We start from the raw sequence: 27,795 nt of genomic DNA on the forward strand, positions 1-27,795 counted from the left end.
AACTGGCGGTTAGCGATAATCCTTTTCGACTCCGCAGCACCTGAGCTAAATTGCTGGAAAATCTCAGATGAGAGGCAAATGGAGTTTATTATCTAATTATTGAATACCTGTACGCTGTGTTGCTTTAAAATGTATATCCATGATACATTTACCATTATAACAAAAGAAATAAAAGTAGCTCGATACGACATACGAGCAACACGATCAATAACAAACGAGCAATAAAGATCAACAAAGAATTTGATTTGCTTTTATACTCTGCTCACAGTGGCAGTGATTCTTGTGTGTCTTCTTGCATCTACACCTCTTTGATTGTCTTTCATGTAATTTATATTTGTCATAACTACACAATGTCCCTGCGTCAAAGTTTGTTCATTGTTACACGTTTAAAAATATTGTTTAATTTTTAATGTTACTTTTTCTCTACGTTATGTTCGATTTATTGAATTCAGTAGCAAAGGACGCAACAGTACTCTTTACGATCCAGTGTCTGATTTAGGAATCTGGCTGACCTTTACATACTCTAGTTGGTATCTTCCCTAAACTCTCGGCCTTTTCCCTATATATTTCCACCTCTTGAGATTCTTGAACAGAGTATTATATATTACACTATTGGCCATTAAAATTGTTACACCAAGAAGAAATGCAGATGATAAACCGGTATTCATTCGAGAAACATATTATATTAGGACTGATATATGATTACATTTTCACGCAATTTGGGTACATAGGTCATGAGAAATCAGTACCCAGAACAACCACCTCTGGCCGCAATAACGGCCTAGATACGCCTGGGCATTGAGTCAAACAGAGCTTGGATGCCGTGTACCGGTACAACTGCACATGAAGCTTCAACAAGATACCACAGTTCATCAAGGTTAGTGACTGGCGTATTGTGACGAGCCAGTTGATCGGCGGCCATTCATCAGACGTTTTCGATTGGTGAGAGATCTGGAGAATGTGCTGGCCAAGGCAGTCGAACATTTTCCGTATCCAGAAAGGCTCGAATAGGACCTGCAACATGCGGTCGTGCGTTATCCTGCTGAAATGTAGAGTTTCGCCGGGATCGAACAAAGGGTAGAGCCACGGGTCGTATCACATCTGAAATGTAACGTCCACTGTTCAAAGTGCTGTCAATGCGAACAAGAGGTGAATGAGACGTGTAACCAATGGCACCCCATACCATCACACCGGGTGATACCCCAGTAAGGCGATGACGAATACACGTTTCCAATGTGCGACCATCATGATGCTGTAAACAGAACATGGATTCATCCGAAAAAATGATGTTTTCCCATTCGTTCACCCAGGTTCGTCGTTGAGTACACCATCGCCGGCTTTCCTGTCTGTGATGCAGCGTCAAGGGTAACCGCACCCATGGTCTCCGAGCTGATAGTGCACGCTGCTGCAAACGTCGTCGAACTGTTCGTGCAGATGGTTGATGTCTTGCAAACGTCCCGATCTGCTGACTCAGGGATCTAGACGTGGCTGCACGATCCGTTACAGCCATGCGGATAAGATGCCTGTCATCTCGACTGCTAGTCATACGAGGCCTTTGGGATCCAGCACGGCGTTCCGTATTACCCTCCTGAACCCACCGATTCCAAATTCTGCTAACAGTCAGTGGATCTCGACCAACGCGAGCAGCAATATCGCTATCGATAAACCGTAATCGCGATTGGCTACGATCCGACCTTTATCAGAGTCGGAAACGTGATGGTACGCCTTTCTCCTCCTTACACGAGGCACCACAGCAACGTATCAGCAGGCTACGCCGGTCAACTGCTGTTTTCGTATGAGAAATCGGTTGGAAACTTTAATGATGTCAGCACGTTGTAGGTGTCACCACCGGCGCCAACGTTGCGCGAATGCTCTGAAAAGCTAATCACTTGCGTATGACAGCGTCTTCTTCCTGTCGGTTAAATTTCGCGTCTGTAGCCCGTCATCTTCGTGGTGTAGCAGTTTTAATGGCCAGTAGCGTACTAACATGTTTATTGCAGAAATCTGTCAGACTTTCTCCTCTCTAGTTCCTGCTACCAAACTCATATTCTGACGTAACTCGTTCCACTGCTCCCTCCTGTAATACCTCTAGGTGAGTGAAAGACGTTTCATAGGAGTCTACAGCCTGTTCGAAATCTGCCTGGCGCCTGAGCCGCCACCCGCCTGGATGGCAGCAGTGGCACGGCTGGTGCCGGTCAACTCCGGCCTGGAACTGCCTGAGCCTGAACTGGAAGGTCGGTGGGCCACAGGCGACGAGGGCTGCGGTGGCGTCGTGGCGGCGATCCGCGAACTCTCCGTGGCAGAGGCCAACGAACTCGCCTGTAACCTCGTCTGCCGCATCCCGGCTGACTGCATCGACTCCTGCTCTCTACAGGGGTACGTACGCCACTAGAGGCCACACTCACTCAGCCTACATTCAGGGTGAAAAGTATTTAAACCGACAAACTTTGGGAGGTGGTAGGGGACATCAAAACAAATATTTTTCCCTAATGTCATCTTTTCCTATGAGGATTATTTAAGCCGGTGGAGGCCGTATTGCGATCTTCAGTTGTTAGAGGGCGTATTACACTGTTCAGTTGTAGGCAACTGCTGTCCACCAGTGTAGTAGTGCACTGTCTCTGTTTGCTAGTGGAGCGATACGCTTGGAGTGAGTACACTGATACGGCTGGTGCGTACTAAGTAGCGCACCACAACGAACGAGCTGCACAGCGGGTTTATCAACAACAATATCATAATCGCCCTAGCCCGCATCATACGACGTTTGCTGCTGTGTACCGATGTCTGCGTGGCACCGGATCATTTAGCAGATTACCTGGACAGGGACGCCGTCGCACGGTAAGAACGCTGCAATTTGAGGAAGCTGTCTTGCAGCATGTGGAGCGGGATCCTTCAATGAGCACTCGTGAAATTGCACGTAAAATGGGGACGAATCATACGAGTGTAAGAACAGTCTTTCGAGAGCAATTGTTACGTCCATTTCACTTACAGCGTGTCCACAACCTGGAACCAGTTAATTATCCATCCAGAGCACAGTTTTCCCAGTGGTACCTGGAACAGAGTGAAATCCATCCCACATTTCCATCCTCTGTGTTGTTTACCGATGAAGCAACGTTCGGGCATGATGGAGTCTTCAACATGCACAATTACCATATTTGGAGTGAGGATAACCCACATGTCACAGTTACTAGCGATCATCAAGTGTGGTTCTTCGTTAATGTGTGGGTCGGTGTTGTTGGGGACTGTTTAATTGGGCTGTATCTGCTACCTAGGCCGTTTCCTCGCTAGAGAATTGCCAGAATTGCTGGAAGACGTCCCGCTCCCTACAAGACAACGCATGTGGTTCCAACATGACGGGGCGCCGGCACATTTCAGTCGTCGTTTGCGTTAATTCCTGGACCGACGGCTCCTAGACACGTGGACTGGCACAGGTGGTCCTGTACCATGGCTCGCTCGATCCACACTTTTTTGTGCGCGGAACAATTCAGGACACTCCTGATGTTTTTGCCCGTGTCGGACAGAACTTGATCCGACAGTATAACCTTTGCTTACGTGTCAGTGGAGACATGTTTGAAAATCTACTTTAACTGAAATTGGGTTGTGTTGATGTGTTGTCTCTTGGCCATGAAAAACTGGAAAATTGGTTGCTGGTTTAATTAATTTGCCGCCAGAGAAATCTTCCTCTACCGGTTTAAATACTCCTCATAGGAAAAAATGACATTAAGGAAAAATATTTGTTTTGACCTCCCTGACAGTCTCCCTGAGTTTGTCGGTTTAAATACTTTTCACCATGACTAATACTCTTCTCAAAACAGTTGTGTGCGCCATCATCTGATTTTGTCTTTTTCCGAGACTAACATTTGTTAATAAGGACACCAGACAACACATAGGTCGCTCCCCCGCTCATCCCCGCCACCTAGTCCCTCCTCACAGAGGAATGGACTCCAATACTTTGTCACATCACGTCTCTCCTTAATAATGAATTGAACTAGATGTGGAAGAGAGTCCATAACTTTCTTCAGAAATGTCACATACATAACGAATTCGTCTACTTGAGATCTGTTAGGAATTGAAATGCTACCTACTTGTGGGACATGTGATTTGTGTCTGACCGACCGGGACTCTTACCTGGAATTGCCGCTCATCGGAAACATACCCCATTACCAATACGCTCTCCGGATCAGTCCAAACCTCTAAATGCCACGCTTCCTGCGTCCCAATTGGAGGCAACATGACTTAGATTCGCGCATCTTGGTTCATGACAGAAACGTGATCAACATTAGTACACACATGAAAAAAGTTTTGCATCACCTCAGTTCCGGAACCTCTACAGAGAATTGGAATAGAGACTAACGTAAACATAATTTCCGACCTTTTTATTGCTCATGAAAACCACACATTGCACGTTGCACCACCATACAGCGAGGCCTTCAGAGGTGGGGTTCCAGATTGCTGTACACACCGGTACCTCTAATACCCAGTAGCACATCCTCTTGGATTTATTCATGCTTGTATTCGTCGTCGCATACTATCCACAAGTTCATCAAAGCAATGTTGGTCCAGATTGTTCCACTCCTTCGCGGCGTTTCGGCGTTGATCCCTCAGAGTAGTTGGTGCGTCACGTCGTCCATAAACAGCCCATTTCAATCTACCCCACGCATGATCGATAGGGTTCATGTCTGTATAACATGCTGGCCACTCTAGTCGAGCGATGTCGTTATCCCGAAGGAAGTCATAAGATGTGCATGATGGGGGTGAGAATTGTCTTCCATGAAGACGAATGTGTCCCTAATATGCTGCCAATATGGTTCCACCATCAATCGGAGGATGGCATTCACTTATCTTATCCCATGACCACCAGCGGCGTACGTCGGCCCCTCATAATGCAAACCCCAAGACAGTGGGGAACCTCCACATTGCTGCATTCGCTGGACAGTGTGCCAGAGGCGTTCAGCCTGACCGGGCTGCCTCCAAACACGTCTCCGACGATTGTCCGGTTCAAGGCATATTCTACACTCATCGGTGAAGAGAACGTGATGCCAATCGTGAGCGGTCCATTTGACATGTTGTTGGGCCCATCTTTACCGCCCTGCATGGTGTCGTTGTTGCAAAGATGGACCTCGCCATGGAAGATAATGTGAATGCGCTTAGGGCAGCCAAATGTTCTGAATTTCTCTACCGGCCGCTGTGGCCGACCGGTTCTGGGCACTTCAGTCTGGAACAGTGCGATCACTACGGTCGCAGGTTCAAATCCTGCGTCTGACATGGATGTGTGTGATGTCCTTAGGTTAGTTAGGTTTAAGCAGTTCTAAGTTCAATGGGACTGATGATCTCAGATATTAAGTCCCATAGTGCTCAGAGCCATTTGAACCATTTGAATTTCCCTCAAATAAAATGATTGAGTCGGTACACTGGCTAGCGACGATTTCAGTCATGTAGGTCATGGTCTAAAACGCATTGGGGAGCCAGTCAGCACCCGGAGATGACCCGTCCACACTCCCTACGTTAATACGGCATTTGAACCACGACATAGGGAGCACGGGTGGCAGCTTATGTAACAGTTTTTTATAGTAACGAAAAGATTTGGAACCGCTCATATCTGAGAACAAGAACGGGTTTACATTCAATTTGTCAGCAGCTGTAGCTCCACAATATTTATTACCTCGTGCCTTCTAGCATGCTTCGATACCTCAAAAATGGTTCAAATGGCTGTGACCACTATGGTTCACCCAGAACTTAGAACTACTTAAACCTAACTAAGCTAAGGACATTACAGACATCCACGTCCGAGGCAGGATTCGAACCTGCGACCGCAGCGCTTGGATACTCCTCAGCATGTTGTTCAGGAGATGGTCCAGATGCGCTATCCCAGCCTGCTCCTCTTCTGCAGCGGTCTTCCTGTGATCATCCAGAGTTTGGGGCTGGAACCTGCAAAGAGGCACGCAGAGTTTCAATTGGTGTCAATAGTCTCATTCGGTTCCATGTTAACAGACACCACTACCTGTTTCACTCCCTTGATTCCTGCATCCTGCACGAAGATGTTTGTGGGCAGGCTACAACATTCTCGTGCAATATCGTCTGAGGTAACGGGCGAGCTGTGGCGCCCTGAAAATATTCTAAGTTCAGAGTTGGCGGCCAGCGCTCGGGCCGTTTGGCAAGGCGCGTGGTGCCTGACAACGTCCGGAGCACGTGGTCCATCGGCCGCGTGGCTGGGGATTCCGCTGTGACAAGGACGGTGCATTGTGTCGATGAAGGAGACACGTCGGGAGAGCCGAAGATGGCGGACTTTGTGAAGCCTTAATGGCAGACGTTTGAGAGTTCGTATAGAAATTAATGGTAGCGACGTGAATCATGATACCTCAAAAAAAAAAAAAAAAAAAGCGAAACATACATTATTATTATTATTTGCACGACGATTCTGATGGTGAAGTCAGATTTTCAATATCTTTATTAGATATATATTATATAAGTATCACCCAGCAACGAGTTTCCAAATTACCGGGTGATCAAAAAGTCAGTAAAAATTTGAAAACTGAATAAATCACGGAATAATGTAGATAGAGAGGTACAAATTGACACACATGCTTAGAATGACATGGGGGTTCATTAGAACCAAAACAAAACAAAAGTTCAAATACAGATGGCGCTTCATCTGATGAGATAATCAACAATTAGCATAACAAAGTAAGACAAAGCAAAGATGATGTTCTTTACAGGAAATGCTCAATATGTCCACCATAGCTGTGGTCGAGTAATAATGTTGTAAACAGCACTGTAAAGCATGTCCGGAGTTATGGTGAGGCATTGGTGTCGGAAGTTGTCTTTCAGCATCCCTAGAGATGCCGGTCGATCACGATACACTTGCGACTTCAGGTAACCCCAAAGCCAATAATAGCACAGACTGAGGTCTGGGGACCTGGAAGGCCAAGCATGACGAAAGTGGCAGCTGAGCACACGATCATCACCAAACGACGCGCGCAAGAGATCTTTCACGCGTCTAGCAATATGGTTTTTTTTTTTTTTTGGTTCTAAGAAAACCTCGTGTCATTCCAAGCATGTGTGTCAATTTGTACCTCTCTATCTACATTATTGTGTGGTTTATTAAGTTTTCAAATTTATACTGACTTTTTGATCACCCGGTATAAACGATTCATCCGATTTCGACAATCGCCGTGTCTTTAGAAAGCTATCAGTGTAAACCTAAATCAGTATGACTTACAGGCACGTAACGTAAATAGTACATGAGTTATCGGAGGTCAAATTAGCCGATTACTAGCGATCTCATCAGGCCATAAGTGCTCCACGGTTACACGAAGCAGCGTGCATATAAACATATTGATTCATCTACGTCTTTTGTCAATATCCGATGTATGATACTGATGAAGACACCGGTAAATTATTTACTGTGTTTTAGAAAGCACAGAGATATTAGACTCCTGGCTTACCTTTCTCTTATTTTCTTTTGCTATATGTTTATTTAATTGTTTAAGTATTTAATAATGTGTGCTAGAGCGGGTTTATGGTCCAGCCGTAGGAATAATCATTTAATATCGAGTAGTTAAATGTAAGTTCAGTATTTCGTATGTGCTTACATATGTCTCATTATGACTGTGACTGTGTGTTGGCATGAAGACATGGCGTGAGCGCTCTAACCAATCACAGCGCTCGTGCAGTCTGCGCGTGACAGCGAGAGATAGAAATATTTCGGACTGCCGACCTGTGCTCTTGCGTGATTTCCGTGGCTTCTGCAGTGAAGATTTGGTGTGCGTTTGAAGCGAATTTTTCACGAGCTATGTTGTTGTTCATAACTAATCTATTGTTCCTCTGTTATTCAGCTAATATTTTATTTAACTGCTGGACCATCGACATCAATATATGATTAGCCGTAATATACTGCATTCTCAAATGTACTTATAATATTGTACTCATCATTTAAAGTCTTTAAGATAGAGCCTGCAAATTTTATTTAATTGTAATCTTTTATTTATAGATGTGTACAGGTTGCTACAAAAAGGTACGGCCAAACTTTCAGGAAACGTTCCTCACACACAAATAAAGAAAAGATGTTATGTGGACATGTGTCCGGAAACGCTAAATTTCCAAGTTAGAGCTCATTTTAGTTTCGTCACTATGTACTGTACTTCCTCGATTCACCGCCAGTTGGCCCAATTGAAGGAAGGTTGACTTCGGTTCTTGTGTTGACATGCGACTCATTGCTCTACAGTTATAGCATCAAGCACATCAGTACGTAGCATCAACAGGTTAGTGTTCATCACGAACGTGGTTTTGCAGTCAGTGCAATGTTTACAAATGCGGAGTTGGCAGATAGCAATTTGATGTATGGATTAGCACGGGGCAATAGCCGTGGAGCGGTACGTTTGTATCGAGACAGATTTCCAGAACGAAGGTGTCCCGACAGGAAGACGTTCGAAGCAATTGATCGGAGTCTTAGAGAGCACGAAACATTCCGGCCTATGACTCGCGACTGGGGAAGACCTAGAACGACGAGGACAGCTGCAATGGACGAGGCTATTCTTCGTGCAGTTGACGATAACCCTAACGTCAGCGTCAGAGAAGTTGCTGCTGTACAAGGTAACGTTGACCACGTCACTGTATGGAGAGTTCTACGGGAGAATCAGTTGTTTCCGTACCATGTACAGCGTGTGCCGGCACTATCAGCAGCTGATTGGCCTCCACGGGTACACTTCTGCGAATGGTTCATCGAACAATGTGTCAATCCTCATTTCAGTCCAAATTTTCTCTTTACGGATGAGGCTTCATTCCAACTTGATCAAATTGTAAATTTTTACAATCAACATGTATGGGCTGACGAGAATCCGCACGCAGTTGTGTAATCACGTCATCAACACCGACTTTCTGTGAACGTTTGGGCAGGCATTGTTGGTGATGTCTTTATTGGGCCCCATGTTCTTCCACCTTCACTCAATGGAGCACGTTATCATGAATTCATACGGGATACTCTCTACCTGTGCTGCTAGAACATGTGCCTTTACAAGTACGACATAACATGTGGTTCGTGCGCGATGGAGCTCCTGCACATTTCAGTCGAAGTGTTCTTACGCTTCTCAACAACAGATTCGGTGACCGATGGATTGGTAGAGGCGGACCAATTCCACGGCCTCCACGCTCTCCTGACCTCAACCCTCTTGACTTTCATTCATGGGGGCATTTGAAATCTCTTGTCTAAGCAACGCTGGTACCAAATGTAGAGACTCTTCTTGGTCGTATTGTGGACGGCTGTGATACAATACCCCATTCTCCAGGGCTGCATCAGCGCATCAGGGATTCCATACGACGGAGAGTGGACGCATTTATTCTCGCTAACGAAGGACATTTAGAACATTTCCTGTAACAAAGTGTTTGAAGTCACGCTGGTACGTTCTGCTGCTGTGTGTTTCCATTTCATGATTAATGTGATTTGAAGAGAAGTAATAAAATGAGCTCTAACATGAAAAGTAAGGGTGGATGCATGTATCCTCGATAACGGAGGACATTTTGAACATTTCCTGTAACAAAGTGTTTGAAGCCACGCTGGTACGTTCTGTTGCTGTGTGTTTTCATTCCATGATTAACGTGATTTGAAGAGAAGTAATAAAATTATCTCTAACATGGAAAATAAGCGTTGCCGGACACATGTCCACATAACATATCTTCTTTCTTTGTGTGTGAGGAATGTTTCCTGAAAGTTTGGCCGTACCTTTTTGTAACACCCTGTGTATTACGTTCAAAATTCGCAATTGCCGAGTGACAGGAACCTTCGACCATTCGATACATATGTCTATTTAAATTGTATACTGTAGACGCAGCAGTATTTGGCTTGTAATGCGGCAACTAGGTATCTCAGCCCCTAGATAACGAAACCATCCAAAACTTTTAATATTGCAACTCTGAGTCGGAGGGTGCGTAGTTTTTTGAAAGCCCGCAATTTGTATTTTCTCGTCCGAGATTTGTGCCCTGCAAAGTGGTATTTCCTTTGCTCTCTGTTATACAGCGTAAAAACCTTTGTAAAGCCAGTAGAGACCTCTGTAGAGTGAACCTCTTACAAAACACAGATCGGTTGTTTTCGCAAGCAGGTTTCTCGAAATAGTGAAATTACGCAGTAATTCTCACATTTAACACATTCTATCGATAGAGGTCCTAATCTATCACGTTAAAGGCAATTTGCGTGGAGGCTCAGAGTGTAAATAAGTTGAGTGCAGGGAACAGTAGCGGTCAGCGCGTTTAACGGAGAGCGATGTCGGAGACGGTTGGAACACTGGGTAACCGGCAGCAGCTACAATTACTTCAGTCGATTTCAGTGGTTGACGCAGATCAACAGCAGTACGACGGCAGCTTCTTCGAGTACTCCACAGCAGTCTGCATTGTCGTCTTCCACTACAACCGACGGCATCACCATGGCAGACGGAACCATCTCAGATCAGTTAAGTGCCTGCGCTAATAGTGAGACAATGTTTTACTCTGACTTTCGAACTCCACTTATAGATCTCGCGAAAACGGAAGTGAGCCGAATAGTCCGAAATCGGAGGGCGAAAGTGTAACTAGTAAGAATTCAGGGAAGGGAAATCATTGTGGGGGAGATAGGATGTCTCACCTAATGCAAATGATCCAGGGAATGGCAAACAATATCAGTACAACTCGGGCTGATATGGGTACAATGCGAAATGAAATAGTTTCCGCTGTGAAAGGGGAAGTTGAAAAATTACGAGTAACCTAGAAAAATCAATTGATGATAAATTAAAATCTGTCCGATTGGATGAGTCGGAGGGTCCGTAGTTATTTTGAAAGCCCTCAATCGTTCGGAAAGATGAAACCATCCCCGAAATGCTATATGTAAGACTGGACAACAAGTTGAATGATGCTCTTCCGATGCTGCAAAGCACTCAAGTTGTCATCGATATCGATGAGAAGTATCAGATATCCGTGCATCACGACAGCCCGAAATATGATAGACCAAACGCAGCTGAGCCCGTGCCGCTTCATGTGTGAGACCTGCGTTGGTACACGGTTTCCTCCACATTCTCCTAAGATGAACTTCAGGCGTTACTTTACTATTCATTTTACGCATCTAGATCTAGTTCCGGCTGACAAAACTCAGAGCAAATCCCCATGATCATAGAAAGAGTCAGTACATCTGTGAATATCATAAAAGGCTAATAACATATTAAACAAAATTTACATGAATCGTACCCTAAGACTGGAAAGTTGCTCAGGTTGCACCAACAAAAAATCTAATGGCTCTGAGCACTATGGGACTTAGCTTCTGAGGTCATCAGTTCCCTAGAACTTAGGACTACTTAATCCTAACTAATCTAAGGACATCACACACATCCATGCCCGAGGTAGGATTCGAACCTGCGACAGTAGCGGTCCCGCGGTTCCAGACTGTAGCGCCCAGAAGCGTTCGGCCACTACGGCAGGCCTTGTACCAACATCGAGGACCGTCAGAAGGAGTACTCCACAAAATTACAGCTCCACGTCATATGTAGCTGGATTTTGGAACATGTATTGTTTCGCTCATTATGAATTACCTCGGAGAGAACGATCTATTAACACACGGTCAAGGCTGATTTAGAAAACATTGTTCTTCTGTAACACAACTAGCTCTTTACTCACACCAACTGATAAGCAATATTGACAAGTTATTTCAAATTGATTCCGCATTTATAGGTGTCCAGAAGGTTTTTGACACTGTACCTCATAAGCATCTTGTAATGAAATTGCACGCTGATGGAATATCGTCTCTATTATAGTACAGGATTCGTGATTTCGTGTCAGAGAGGTCACAGTTCGTAACAATTGATGAAAAGTCATCTAGTAAAACAGAAGCGATTTCTGGCGTCCCCCAAGGCAGTGTTATAGATCATCTGCTCTTGCTTATCTACGTAAGCGAATTAGGAGACAATCTGAGCAGCCCTCTTAGGTTGTTTGCAGATGACACTGTCGTTTATCGTCAAGTAAGCAACAGAAGATCAAACCCAATTGCAAAACTATTTAGATAAGAGATCTGTATGGTACGAAAATTGGCAGTGGTCCTTAAATAATGAAAAGTGTGGGGTCATCCACATGAGTGCTAAAAGGAAACCGTTAAACCGTTAAACATAGGTTACACGCCGAATCAATGAAATCTGAAGACCTTAAAGTCAAGTAAATACATAGGAAGTACAATTACGAACAATTTAATTTGGAAAGAACACATAAAAATGTTGTGGGAAAGGCGAACCAAACACTTACAAGATGCAACAGATCTACTAAAGAGATTGCCTAATTATGCTTGTCCTTACAATTTTGGAATACTGATGCACAATGGGGGATCCTTACCAGACAGAATTAACGGAATACGTCAAGAAAATTCAAATAAGGGATTTGGGGTGGACATATTAAACAAAGGCATTTCTCGTCGCGGCGAGAACGTCTCACGAAATTTCAATCACAAACTTCCTCCTCTGAGTGCGGATATTTTGTTGACACCGACCTACGTGGGGAGGTGCGATTCACTTGCAGTTTTCATTTGTGGCCAGTATTAACTGAGTAAAAACTGCTAATTTTTAGAAATAATCTTGTACAATTAACAACAAACGCCGTTAAAGAGATTTTATTGAGAGGACAATGTCAGAATTCTGAGACGTCTGAGATGGGTACACAAGAGGTACGCGAACTCACACCACATGTTACCCAAACAGTCCGTTTTTGAGCTATATATACAGGGTGGTCCATTGATCGTGACCGGGACAAATATCTCACGAAATAATCGTCAAACGAAAAAACTAGAAAGAATGAAGCTTGTCTAGCTCGAACGGGGAAACCGGATGGCGCTGTGGTTGGCCCGCTAGATAGCGCTGCCATAACTCAAACGTATATCAACTGCGTTCTTTTTAAATAGGAACACCCATTTTTTAATTACATATTCGTGTAGTACGTGAAGAAATATGAATGTTTTATTTGGACCACTTTTTTCGCTTTGTGGTAAATGGCGCTGTAATAGTCGCAAACATATGGCTCACAGTTTTAGACGAACAAGTGATAACTGGTTGGTTTTTTTAAAATCGAAACTCAGAACGTAGGTATGTTTGAACATTTTATTTCGGTTGTTCCATGGTTATACATGTACCTCTGTGAACCTATCATATCTGAGAACGCATGCTGTAACAGCGTGATTACCTGCAAATACCACATTAATGCAATAAATGCTCAAAATGATGTCCATCAACCTCAATGCATTTGGCAATACGTGTAACGACATTCCTCTCAACAGCGAGTATTTCGCCTTCCGTAATGTTCGCACATGCATTGACAATGAGCTGACGCGTGTTGTCAGGCGTTGTCGGTGGTTCACGATAGCAAATATCCTTCAACTTTCCCCACAGAAAGAAATCCGGGGACGTCAGATCCGGTGAACGTGCGACCAATCCACCTGTCATGAAATATGCTATTCAATACCGATTCAACCGCACGTGAGCTATGTGCCGGACATCCATCATGTTGGAAGTACATCGCCATTCTGTCACGCAGTGAAACATCTTGTAGTAACATCGGTAGAACATTACATAGAAAATCAGCATACATTGCACCATTTAGATTGCCATCGATAAAATGGGGGCCAATTATCCTTCCTCTCATAATGCCACAACATACATTAACCCATCAAGGTCGCTGATGTTCCACTTGTCGCAGCCATCGTGGATTTTCCGTTGCCCAGTAGTTCATATTATGGCGGTTTACGTTACCGCTGCTGGTGAATGACGCTTCGTCGCTAAGTAGAACGTATGCAAGAAATCTGTCATCGTCCCATAATTTCTCTTGTGCCCAGTGGCAGAACTGTACACGACGTTCAAAGTCGTCGCCATGGAATTCCTGGTGCATAGAAATATGGTACGGGTGCAATTGTTGTTGATGTAGCATTCTCAACACCGACCTTTTTGAGATTCCCGATTCCCGCGCAATTTGTCTGCTACTGATGTGTGGATTAGCCGTGACAGCAGCTAAAACACCTACTCGGGCATCATTATTGGTGCAGGTCGTGGATGACGTTTCACATGCGGTTGAACACTTCCTGTTTCCTTAAATACATTAACTATCCGGCGAACGGTCCGGACACTAGGACCATGTCGTCCTGGATACCGAGCAGCATACATAGCACACGCCCGTTGGGTATTTTCATCACAATATCCATACATCAACACGATATCGACCTTTCCCGCAACTGGTAAACGGTCCATTTTAACACGGGTAATGTATCACGAAGCAAATATCGTCCGCACTGGCGGAATGTTACTTGATACCACGTACTTATACGTTTGTGACTATTACAGCGCCATCTATCACAAAGCGAAAAAAGTGGTCCAATTAAAACATTCATATTTCTTTACTACTCGAATATGTAATAAAAATTTGGATTCCTGTTTAAAAAAAAACGCAGTTGATATCCGTTTGACCTATGGCAGCGCCATCTAGTGGACCTACCATAGCGCCATCTGGTTTCCCCCTTCAAACTAGACGAGTTTCGTTCTTTCTAGTTTTTTCGTTTGATTCTTATTTTGTGAATGGGAAGGATTACCACAGAATATAAGCCACATTTCATGAACGAATGAAAATGGTTTAACTTGAGTAATTTTCGTGTTGGACTATAACTTACTGCAGACACTGTTCTAACGTTAAACATAGCAGCACTCACTTTTTGAACAAGTATCTGTCTGAACACCTAGGAATTTTGATTTTTCAGGCTCATTAATCATAAGACCATCATTTGTACACAAAACGTCAGTTTTAATTCAACTATGAGTCAGAAACTGTGAAAACTGTTCTTACTGTGATTTAGTATCAATTTATGTTTTACAAGCCATGAACTTATGTCTGCACTATATGATACATTGTATGTGGTTCACTCAACTTCTTTCACTACTAACAAGGGGAAGGCCTAAGACACGGCGAACCGATTCGGCTCAAATTTGGCAGGTCGCTTGTGTTCAACCTAAAACGAAGGCCCCTAAGATATTTTGGGTCAACACTCCGGCAATTTAGGGAAAATCACCCGAAAGGTTATGACGAGCAACCTCAGTTTGTTGGTTATAGTTCGTTGCAATTGTTCGTGGCGTACGTCCCCCGACGCCCGTTGAAGTTCATTATTGATCCATTCAGTCAGTTTTTTCATTACAGAGCATGGCTAACCCGCTGACTGAACACACTGAGCTTCCGTGCCGGCTACCTTGGCCGTTGAGCTATCGGCGCAGTCGCCGAAAAGCGTTTACCATGTGGTTACAGAAGTGACATTTGTAAAAGTTTCTTACCTCGATGCGTTTTCGGACCCCATACGTGATGATGAAAAATGCTCTATTTACAATTATCTATCGATCCCGCCAATTCTGAGTCGATTCTTTGTCACAACCTTTAGGGGCGATTTTCGGGCCTTGACTCGAAATATCTTAGATTCCTTCGTTTGAGCCGAATCGGTTGGCCGTCTCTGAGGTCTTCCCATTGTAAGTTAACGTGATCAGCAAACAGAAAAATCAAATCAAATCTGCGTGAATTCCTAAGGGACCAAACTGCTGGGGTCTTCGGTCCCTAGACTTACACACTAATTAAACTAACTTACACTAAGAACAATACACACCCACACCCGAGGGAGGACTCGAACATCAGGCGGGAGCGGCCGCGCAATCTGTGGCATGGCATCTCAAACCGCGCGGCCAACAGAAACTTTAATGTGCTGTCTGAGACATTTCCGACATGATTACTGCTTAAGCGGTTCACGGCCGTTGCCTCCGATAACACTGTGAAAGCTGCACAGCTTTTGACCAGGCCAGCTGCTCATCGTATTCAGGTGCTGATCTATGTATTTATGTCGAGTGGCACCCACATGCCTTGCTCATACTGTGGCATCAAGCAGTCAGGCCTGCAAGATGAGTGGTCTGCCAAGCGAGTGGCATGAACTCTAGTACTCACAATTAAGTTAAAAGTTATTCTCCTGTTTGTATATTACCCAACGGGTACGGAAACGCACACCTATTTGTAATTTACACAACTCTGACTGTTCACTACGCACTGGCAATACCACATTTTCGTTCTAATTTAACGGCTTTGATGAAAACGTGGCCATCGCACTGAGTATGAATGACTCACGCATTATAAATTCTGGGTATCGTGACAACATACTATTCGAAAGGAAAGGCCACCAATCTTTTTCTTTACACAATCTTATTTATTCTGATAAATTCTATAACCAAAGCACACAAATTCTGTAACCTAGAACAATAACACATGAGAAATTCCGCCCAGTGGGCATGGCTTTACATTGGTGATTCTCTACCTTATGGTCTCGTAATTATTTAACGCTACAGTGCACTTTCTGGATAGGATGGTGGATCTTTTGCTATATCTCACACTTCGACTCTCACACCCATCATTACGAGAATTTCCTCCAGACTAAGCGGTACAAAAAGGGACATGCACAACCCACTGCCTCTGAAACCATCTTGTTACTCTCCCATGCCAACCACACGTACTTAAATTTCATGAAATACATCACACTGGCAACCTACAATACAAAGAAAGAGTCGCAACGTTATAATCACATCACTTTCAGCTTTCCCACTTCAATTAGTAATTATTCCAGTTTCACACGACACTCACCCACTTCGTAACTTTTATTTCCTACTATGAACTCTGGAGGATATATGCACGTATTCCTGTGCAATGCCAGCCAAGTGGCGTTGCTGGATAGACGGCTGACTCACCTTGCTTCACTCTCAGAGTATTATACACTCCTGGAAATTGAAATAAGAACACCGTGAATTCATTGTCCCAGGAAGGGGAAACTTTATTGACACATTCCTGGGGTCAGATACATCACATGATCACACTGACAGAACCACAGGCACATAGACACAGGCAACAGAGCATGCACAATGTCGGCACTAGTACAGTGTACATCCACATTTCGCAGCAATGCAGGCTGCTATTCTCCCATGGAGACGATCGTAGAGATGCTGGATGTAGTCCTGTGGAACGGCTTGCCATGCCATTTCCACCTGGCGCCTCAGTTGGACCAGCGTTCGTGCTGGACGTGCAGACCGCGTGAGACGACGCTTCATCCAGTCCCAAACATGCTCAATGGGGGACAGATCCGGAGATCTTGCTGGCAAGGGTAGTTGACTTACACCTTCTAGAGCACGTTGGGTGGCACGAGATACATGCGGACGTGCATTGTCCTGTTGGAACAGCAAGTTCCCTTGCCGGTCTAGGAATGGTGCACTATTCAGTGTCCCCTCGACGATCACCAGAGGTGTACGGCCAGTGTAGGAGATCGCTCCCCACACCATGATGCCGGGTGTTTTCCCTGTGTGCCTCGGTCGTATGCAGTCCTGATTGTGGCGCTCACCTGCACGGCGCCAAACACGCATACGACCATCATTGGCACCAAGGCAGAAGCGACTCTCATCGCTGAAGACGACACGTCTCCATTCGTCCCTCCATTCACGCCTGTCGCGACACCACTGGAGGCGGGCTGCACGATGTTGGGGCGTGAGCGGAAGACGGCCTAACGGTGTGCGGGACCGTAGCCTAGCTTCATGGAGACGGTTGCGAATGGTCCTCGCCGATACCCCAGGAGCAACAGTGTCCCTAATTTGCTGGGAAGTGGCGGTGCGGTCCCCTACGGCACTGCGTAGGATCCTACGGTCTTGTCGTGCATCCGTGCGTCGCTGCGGTCCGGTCCCAGGTCGACGGGCACGTGCACCTTCCGCCGACCACTGGCGACAACATCGATGTACTGTGGAGACCTCACGCCCCACGTGTTGAGCAATTCGGCGGTACGTCCACCCGGCCTCCCGCATGCCCACTATACGCCCTCGCTCAAAGTCCGTCAACTGCACATACGGTTCACGTCCACGCTGTCGCGGCATGCTACCAGTGTTAAAGACTGCGATGGAGCTCCGTATGCCACGGCAAACTGGCTGACACTGACGGCGGCGGTGCACAAATGCTGCGAAGCTAGCGCCATTCGACGGCCAACACCGCGGTTCCTGGTGTGTCCGCTGTGCCGTGCGTGTGATCATTGCTTGTACAGCCCTCTCGCAGTGTCCGGATCGAGTATGGTGGGTCTGACACACCGGTGTCAATGTGTTCTTTTTTCCATTTCCAGGAGTGTAGTTTGAATCAAGCGTCACCCGGCAACAAACACGCAAAGTAATATTAAGAACATACTCATCACACCCGCGAGTCCTCAACTGATACCATGGACGAGTACTTCTCTTTATCCTTCGTCTCATACACAGCTTGAGACTCACACAGTATTCACCACGTGGAAGTACTCGTCCTGCACACGCCTTTTCTTAAATATTTCCAACACACGCTAGTAATTCAGCTTAACTTAAGCACTCGGAAGTATTTCAACTTATTGCTACACGTGGTTTCATTGTGACCGTTGGTCACTACTGAAGATTACTACGATCCCCTTAATATTACCTGCCTGACATTTAATTCTCCCCACAAAAGTTCCTGAAATAGAGAAATTGTTATTCCAAACTACTCTTAAGTATTTCACATGCATACCATGTGTATGAGGATATTGAAAGTATAATGCAGTATGTAAAGGGGGACGAAAATCTAATAGTCATGGGCGATTGGAATGCAGTTGTAGGGGAAGGAGTAGAAGAAAAGGTTACAGGAGAATATGGGCTTGGGACAAGGAATGAAAGAGGAGAAAGACTAATTGAGTTTTGTAACAGGTTTCAGCTAGTAATAGCGAATACCCTGTTTAAGAATCACAAGAGGAGGAGGTGTACTTGGAAAAGGCCTGGAAATACGGGAAGATTTCAATTAGATTACTTCATGGTCAGACAGAAATTCCGAAATCAGATACTGGATTGTAAGGCGTGCCCAGGACCAGACATAGACTCAGATCACAATATAGTAGTGATGAAGAGTAGGCTGAAGTTCAAGACATTAGTCAGGAAGAATCAATACGCTAAGAAGTGGGATACGGAAGTTCTAAGGAATGACGAGATACGTTTGAAGTTCTCTAACGCTATAGATACAGCAATAAGGAATAGCGCAGTAGGCAACACAGTTGCAGAGGAATGGACGTCTCTAAAAAGGGCCATCACAGACGTTGGGAAGGAAAACATAGGTACAAAGAAGGTAGCTGCGAAGAAACCATGGGTAACAGAAGAAATACTTCAGTTGATTGATGAAAGGAGGAAGTACAAACATGTTCCGGGAAAATCAGGAATACAGAAATACAAGCCACTGTGGAATGAAATAAATAGGAAGTGCAGGGAAGCTAAGACGAAATGGCTGCAGGAAAAATGTGAAGGCATCGAAAAAGATATGATTGTCGGAAGGACAGACTCAGGATACAGGAAAGTCAAAACAACCTTTGGTGACATTAAAAGCAAAGGTGGTAACATTAAGAGTGCAACGGGAATTCCACTGTTAAATGCAGAGGAGAGAGCAGACAGGTGAAAAGAATACATTGAAAGCCTCTATGAGGGTGAAGTCTGTCTGATCTGATAGAAGAAGATACAGGAGCAGATTTAGAAGAGATAGGGGATCCAGTATTAGAATCGGAATTTAAAAGAGCTTTGGAGGACTTACGGTCAAATAAGGCAGAAGGGACAGATAACATTCCATTAGAATTTCTAAAATCGTTAGGGGAAGTGGCAACAAAACGACTATTCAAGTTGGTGTGTAGAATATATGAGTCTGGCGACACACCATCTGACTTTCGGAAAAGCATCATCCACACAATTCCCAAGTCTGGCAAGAGCTGACAAGTGCGAGAATTATCGCACAATCAGCTTAACAGCTCATGCATCGAAGCTGCTTACAAGAATAATATACAGAAGAATGGAAAAGAAAATTGAGAATGCGCTAGGTGACGGTCAGTTTGGCTTTAGGAAAAGTAAAGGCACGAGAGAGGCAATTCTGACGTTACGGCTAATAATGGAAGCAAGGCTAAAGAAAAATCAAGACACGTTCATAGGATTTGTCGACCTGGAAAAAGCGTTCGACAATATAAAATGGTGCAAGCTCTTCGAGATTCTGAAAAAAGTTGGGGTACGCTATAGGGAGAGACGGGTCATATACAATATGTACAACAACCAAGAGGGAATAGTAAGAGTGGACGATCAAGAACGAAGTACTCGTATTAAGAAGGGTGTAAGACAAGGCTGTAGCCATTCGCCCCTACTCTTCAATCTGTACATCGAGGAAGCAATGATGGAAATAAAAGAAAGGTTCAGGAGTGGAATTAAAATACAAGGTGAAAGGATATCAATGATACGATTCGCTGATGACATTGCTATCCTGAGTGAAAGTGAAGAAGAATTAAATGATCTGCTGAACGGAATGAACAGTCTAATGAGTACACAGTATGGTTTGAGAGTAAATCGGAGAAAGACGAATGTAATGAGAAGTAGTAGAAATGAGAAGAGCGAGAAACTTAACATCAGGATTGATGTTCACGAAGTCAATGAAGTTAAGGAATTCTGCTACCTAGGCAGTAAAATAACCAATGACGGACAGAGCAAGGAGGACATCAAAAGCAGACTCGCTATGGCAAAAAAGGAATTTCTGGCCGAGAGAAGTCTACTAATATCAAATACCGGCCTTAATTTGAGGAAGAAATTTCCGAGGATGTACTTTTGGAGTACAGCATTGTATGGTAGGGAAACATGGGCTGTGGGAAAACCGGAACAGAAGAGAATCGAAGAATTTGAGATGTGGTGCTATAGACGAATGTTGAAAATTAGGTGGACTGATAAGGTAAGGAATGAGGAGGTTCTACGCAGAATCGGAGAGGAAAGGAATATTTGGAAAATACTGATAAGGAGAACGGACAGGATGACAGGACATCTGCTGAGACATGAGGGAATGACTTCCATGGTACTAGAGGGAGCTGTAGAGGGCAATAACTGTAGAAGACAGAGATTGGAATACGTCAAGCAAATAATTGAGGACGTAGGTTGCAAGTGCTACTCTGAGATGAAGAGGTTAGCACAGGAAGGGAATTCGTGGCGGGCCGCATCAAACCAGTCAGTAGACTGATGACCAAAAAAAAAACCATGTCTCTACTCATAATTTTATCTTTACGGAGCACACCTAAGACAGGCGCTACCAGCACTAGATCAAGCGGCAGAGTGCTGAAACATGGCCGTTCTTCAGGTCCTCTCGCACCTCTTCCGAAGTGGGGGAGCATCTTGCTACTGTATTGGTCAGCCACATTTCAGGCGTTCAAAACTCCGGTACATTTCATCTCTTTGGTTTCCCCAACGGTGGCCCAAGGATCGTCTCAAAAATTATCATATATTCACATTCACTATGTGCATTTAGCAGACGACCATACATTCATTCATTTCAAAGATCTCACCAAACTGGATGTAGGGATTTATTTTGTGGGAGTGCACATGTGATCAATTAAATAAATAAATTGTCATTCTTTCCCGCACTGGTATCCGACATCGCTGTATTAATTGAAATTGAGTTATTTTTACAAAAAAATACGTTGTTCTGGCAAGAATAATGAAGTATGCTGTACCTATTTTGAATGTCGGGTGGTACTGTATTCTTTCAATGTATGTATGTACATATAATTGTATTGAACTGGGGACCTAGAAACGACGGAGAGACTTCGTCCCGCTGTAGGCTACAGTGGTCCACAACAGGCCACAGCAGTCCACCCACCCCACCGCCACCCCACACCGTACCCAGCCCAGGGTTATTGCGTCGATCGGCCCCCACTGGACCAACCTCCCCCCCCCCCCCCCCCAGTCCACGAGAACATCTCATAATATACAAGTGTACTCCAAATGTTTGTGTGGTAGAGTAATTATAGTGTACACGTTCATGGAGAACGTGTTTGCGCAGCAATCGCCGACATAGCGTAACTTAGGCGGAATAAGGGGAACCAGCTCGCGTTCGCCGAGGCAGATGGAAAACCGTCTTAAAAACCTTCCACAGGCTGGCCGGCACACCGGACCTCGACACATATCAGCCGTGCGGATGCGTGCCGGGGACCGGCGCGCCTTACCGCTCGCGAAGCAGCGCGTTACACCGGGCGTGCTTAAGGGCTTACTGACGTGTTGCTGTAGTGGCTCGCCAGTATGTACTCTGCCTCGCTAGAGAATCGCAGTCGCTACGAGCCGAGGCCACGGCATCGCCGTAGACGAATCATAGAGGATACAGACATCCAGAGCCCCCTGCTGGAGAGACGGGCCACGGTTTTAGCACGCGCGACGTGGGAGGAGTGCGTCCGCAAAACACGGCCCAGCAGAGAACTGGCCGTCAGTTAACTGTCTGAAACTCAGTTCCCATCCAGTGTTGACTCAGATTCGTTCGTCAGCGGCCGACGATGCCTTAGTGCGGCCACTGTTGTCATGTCTTTCTTAGTTGAAATTCCGTGTCTCTGGATGTATTCCAATTTCTGCCTTACCCTCTACAGCTCCCTGCAGTACCCTGAAAGTTATTCAACAGTGTCTAAACGGATGTCCTATCATCCTGCCACTTCTTCTCGTTAGTGTTTCCCACATATACCTTTCCTCTCCGGTACCGCACATTCATTCCATTCAGCAGGTACTGTTCATCTTCTTCACTTTCACTGAGACTCTAAACGTCATTAGCGAACCTTGTGATTGATATACTTCACCTCGAATTTTAATTCCAATTTTGAACCATTCCTTTGTTTCTGTCATTGCTTATTCGATAAACAGATTGAACCGTAGGGGTGAAAGGTTACATCCCTGTATTAGATGCTTTGCAATCGGATCACGTTGTTCTTCGTCTCCCACACCTACTATCCCTCTTGGTTTTTGTACATGTTGTGTATTACCCGTCTCTACCTATAGCTTACCGCTATTCTCCTCAGAATTTTGAACATCCTGCACAGGTAGACATTGTCAAATGCTTTTTCTGGATCGACAAATCCAATGAACGTGTGTTGATTTTTCTTCTGCTTCCAGTACCAACCGCAACGTCAGCACTGCCTCCCTGGTTCCTGTACCTGTCCTAAACCAACAGACAGTATTCTAATACACAACAAATTTCCTTTCCCTTTCTTCTGTATATTATTCTTGTCAGCAACTTGGATGGATGAGCTCTTAAGCTGATTGAGGCATAATTCTCCCACTTGCTAGAATTGTTCAGAATTGTGTGGATGATATTTTTCCGAAAGTCCAGGTGGTATATCTCCAGACTCATACATTCTGCACAACAACGTGAATAGTCCTTTTGTTGCATCATCCCAATGATTTTAAAAAATTTGATGGAATATTATCTATCCCTTCTGTTTTATTCGATCTTAAGTCTTCCAAAGCTCTCTTAACTTCTGATTCAATACTGGATCCCTTATCTCCCGTTTCTTCATCTGTCACGTCATCGAATAAGTATTTCTCCACATAGAGGACTTCAAATGGTTCAAATGGCTCTAAGCACTACGGGACTTAACATCTGAGGTCATCAGCCCCCTAGACTTAGAACTACTTAAACCTAACTAACATAAGGACATCACACACATCCATGGCCTTGGCAGGATTCGAACCTGCGACCATAGCAGCAGTGAGGTTCCGGACTGAAGCACCTAGAACCGCTCGGGTCACTGCGACCGGCCGATAGAGGACTTCAATGTACTTTCTTTCACCTGTCTCCCTCTCGCCTGCATTTAGCAGTGGAATTCCCGTTGCACTCTTAAAGTTACCAACCTTCCTTTTAATTTTACCGAAGGTTGTATTGACTTGTCTATATGTTGATTCAGTCCTTCTGACAATCATAAATTTCTCCATATCTTCACATTTTTCAGGCAGCTCTTTCCCTTTAGCTTCCCAGCACTTCCAATCGATTTCACTCCTAAGCGACTTACATTTCTGTATTCCTAAATTTCTTTGAACATTTTTGTACTCCCTTCTTTCATCGATCAACTGAAGCATTTCTTGTGTTACCCATAATTTCTTTGCAGTTACTTTTTTACCATCTATGATTTTCCTTCCACCTTCTGTGATTGCCGTTTTTAGAGATGTCTATTCATCTTCAACTGAATTGCTTACTAAGCCATTTCTTACTGCAGTATCTATAGTTTTAGAGAACTTCAGGCGTATCTCTCTTTTTTTTCCTTGGTATTTCCCAATCCCGCATCTTTAGGCATTGATTCTTACTGCCTAGTCTCAAACTTCAGCCTGCTCTTCATCATTACTAAATTGTGTTTTGAGTCTATATATGCTCCTGGGTACGTTTTGTAATGCAATATCTGATTTTTTAATTCCTGCCTGACGATGATGTAATCAAACTAAAAGCTCCCCGTATCTCGAGGCCTTCGCCATTTCATCACCATTCAAGAAAATGGCGAGATTGGGCTGAGGAAAGGTTGGGAACTTGTACGGACGCTGATAATCGCGCAGTTGGGCGCCCAACAAACCAAACATCATCATCATCATCATCCAGGCCTTCTTAAGTACACCTTCTCCTGTTGTGATTCTTGGCCAGAGTGTTCCCTATTAAAAGCTGAAATTTATTGCATAACTCAATTAGTCTTTCTCCGCTCTCACTCCTATTACCAAGCGCTTATTATCCCGTAACTATTTCTTCCATTTCTTTCCCTACATGAACATTCCAGGCCCCAATGACTATTAGATTTTCATCTTCCTTAAATGTACTGAACTACTCGTTCTATATATACTCATGTATTTTGTATGCGATGTCGACATGTACTCTGAACTGTTGAGGTCGGTGTTGGTTTGCTGACGATTCTAATGAGAACAACACTACCACTGAACTGCTCCCAATAACACGCTCCTTGCCCTACCTTCATATTCATAACAAATCCTACTACCATTATTCCACTTTCTGCTGCTGTTGATGTTGCCCCATACTGATCTGACGAGAAATCCTTGTCTGCTTCCCGTTTCACTTCACCTACCCACACTATAGCTATCGAGAGCCTTTGCATTTCGCTTTTCAGTTTTTACAGCAACCTGCCACGTTCAAACTCGTAAGACGTTATCCTCCCGTTGGTAATTGTCTTTTTCTCGTTGTGACCTCCACCTTGGCAATCCCTTTCCAGATATCTGAATGTGGTACTGTTCTGTAATGCTTTCCCAAAGTGGAGTCCGCCTGGTAAAAAATTATGCACAGAGTATAACTTAATCATAGCTAATACTTGGTTTCATACTCATTAAATAAAGGTGTTATACGTGGAAGAGGCCGGGAGACACTGCAAGGTTTCAGATATATTATAATAATGGTAAGAGAGAGATTTAGAAACCAGCTTTTAATTGTAGGACATTTCCAGGGGCAGATGTGGACTCTGGCCACAATTTTTCGGTTATGAACTGTAGATTAAAGCTGAAGGAACTGCAGTAAGGCAGGAATTTAAGGAGATGGGGCCCGGATAAACTGAAAGAACCAGACGTTTTAGTGAGTTTCAGAAACAACATTAGGGAGCAGTTGACAAGAAAAGGGAAAGAAATACAGTACAAAAAGAATGATAGAGCATTGGGAGATAAAACAGTGAAGGCAGCAGAGGATCGAGTGGGTAAAAAGACGAGGGCTAGTACAAATGTATGGGTAACAGAAGAGACACTGTAGGTAATTGATTAAAGGAGAAAATCTAAAACTGCAGTAAATGGAGCAGGCGAAAAGGAATACAATTAAAATTAAAGAGACCTTTGGAGTAAAGAGAACGACTTGTACGAATATCACGAGCTCAGATGGAAAACCATTCCTAAGAAAAGAAGGGAAAGCAGTAAGTGGAAGAAGTGTATAGAAGTTCTATAAAGGGGTACGTACTTGAGGGCAACAGTTTGGAAATGGAAAAGGACGTAGATGAAGATGAAATGGGAGATATGATACTGCGTGAAGAATTTGACAGAGCATCGAAAGACCTAAGTCGAAACAAGGCTCCGAGAGTGGACAACATTCCATTATAACTATTAATAGCCTTGGGAGAACCAACCATGACAAAACTCTTCCATCCGGTAAGGAAGATGTATGAAACAGGCAAAATACCTCCAAACTTCAAGAAGAATATAATAATTCCAATCGGAAAGAAAGCAGGTGTTGACTGGTGCGAAAATTACCGAACTACCAGCTGAATAAGTCATGGTTCCAAAATGCTAACACGAATTCTTTACAAACAAATGGAAAAAAACTGGTAGAAGCCGATCATGAGATAGATCAGTTTGGATCCAGGAGAAATGTGGGAACACATGAGGCATTAACGACTCTACTTTGCATAGAAGATAGGATAAGGAAAGGAAAACCTACGTGCCTAGCATTTGTAGGCCTAGAAAAAGCGTTTGATAATGTTGACTGGAATTCTGAAGGTGGCAGGTGTAAAATACAGGGAGCGAAAGGCCATTTACAATTTGTACAGAAACCAGATGGGAGTTATTGTAGTCGAGGGGAATGAAATCGAGGCTGTGGATTGGAAGGGAGTGACACAGGGTTTTAGCTTATCCCGATGTTATTCCATCTGTATACTGAGCAAGAGGTAAAGGAAACAAAAGAAAAATTTGGAGAAGGAATTAAAATATTAGGAGAAGAAATAAAAACTTTGAGGTTTACAAACGACGGTTTTTTTCTGTCACAGACAACCAAGGATCTGGAAGAGCAGCTGAACGGAAAGAACAGTGTCTTGAAAGCAGGATATAAGATGAACATCAGCAAAATCAAAAAGAGGATAATGGAATGTCGTTGAATTAAATCAGGTGAAGCTGGGGGAGTTAGATTAGGAAATGAGACACTTATAGTAGTTAATGATTTTTGATATTTGAGGAGCAAGATAACTGATGCTGGTGGAAGTAGAGAGGATATAAAATGTAGACTGGTTAGCGTTCCTGAAGAAGAGAAATTTATAACATCGAGTGGATCACGTAAATAATGAGGAGGTACTGAATAGAACTGGGGGGGGGGGGGGGGGGGGGAAGAGGGATCTGTCGCACAACTTGACTAAAAGATGAGATAGGTTGATAGGATACGTTCTGAGGCATTGATGGATCACCAGTTTGGTATTGGAGAGAAGCGTGGAGGGTAAAAATCGTAGAGGGAGACCAAGAGGTGAATACACTAAGCAGATTCAGAAAGATGTAGGTTTCAGTAGTTACTCGGAGACGAAGAGGCTTGCACAGGATAGAGTAGCATCGAGAGCTGCATCATACCAGTCTCCGGACTGAAGAAAACTTGTGGAGACAATCAAGAAAGTTGGCTACACTGCATATTATTGGCATGTTGAGTGAAGCTGTGTGTTCGTGCTGACAGACGTTGTGAGAAGCTCGTATTGTTGCGTTGTTACAGAAATGGGATAGTTTGCATTAGAACAGCGAATTAATGGTTTGGAGAGTTATATGTAGACAAGCTATACCAGGGAATGTAAAGAAATGTTTCTGGTGAAGTAGCCTGGTACGAAACTCATCACGATCAACACTATTCAATATCTGTGCGACAAATTCAGGGGCGCAGGATCCCTGTAGAACATTGAGAAGAACAGGCGACCTACAGCGAGGACCCCTGAAACTATAGACAAAATTCGCATGGACATTACGAGAAGTTCCTACAAGTCGGTAAGGATGTTACCACAACAGGTTGGTTTACTTCTTACATAGCGTCATCGTGTACTAAAAGACATGAAATTAAAAGCCTATCGTGTGAGTGTGTTGCAAGAAATCTTAGGATCATGAAAAAAAAGTTCATTATTGTAACTGGCTACTAACATCATCTGCTACCGGTTACTTGGATCCCTTGCTTTACTTCATATCAGATGAGTCCTGATTTCATTTAACAGGCTATGTAAACTCC

General features: G+C 44.2%; 1 protein-coding gene across 1 annotated transcript in view; it reads left to right on the forward strand.

The window, feature by feature from the left end:
• Positions 1–2,098: 2,098 nt before the first annotated feature.
• LOC126284961 (uncharacterized) overlaps positions 2,099–27,795 on the forward strand; it is a 171,524-nt gene continuing 145,827 nt past the window's right edge. Inside the window, exon 1 of the mRNA XM_049984235.1 lies at positions 2,099–2,376. Coding sequence (XP_049840192.1) covers positions 2,168–2,376 — 209 coding nt within the window. The 5' untranslated portion in view covers positions 2,099–2,167. The remainder of the gene's footprint in view (positions 2,377–27,795) is intronic.

This window comes from Schistocerca gregaria, chromosome 8 (genome assembly GCF_023897955.1).
Source record: "Schistocerca gregaria isolate iqSchGreg1 chromosome 8, iqSchGreg1.2, whole genome shotgun sequence".
Lineage (NCBI taxonomy): Eukaryota > Metazoa > Arthropoda > Insecta > Orthoptera > Acrididae > Schistocerca > Schistocerca gregaria.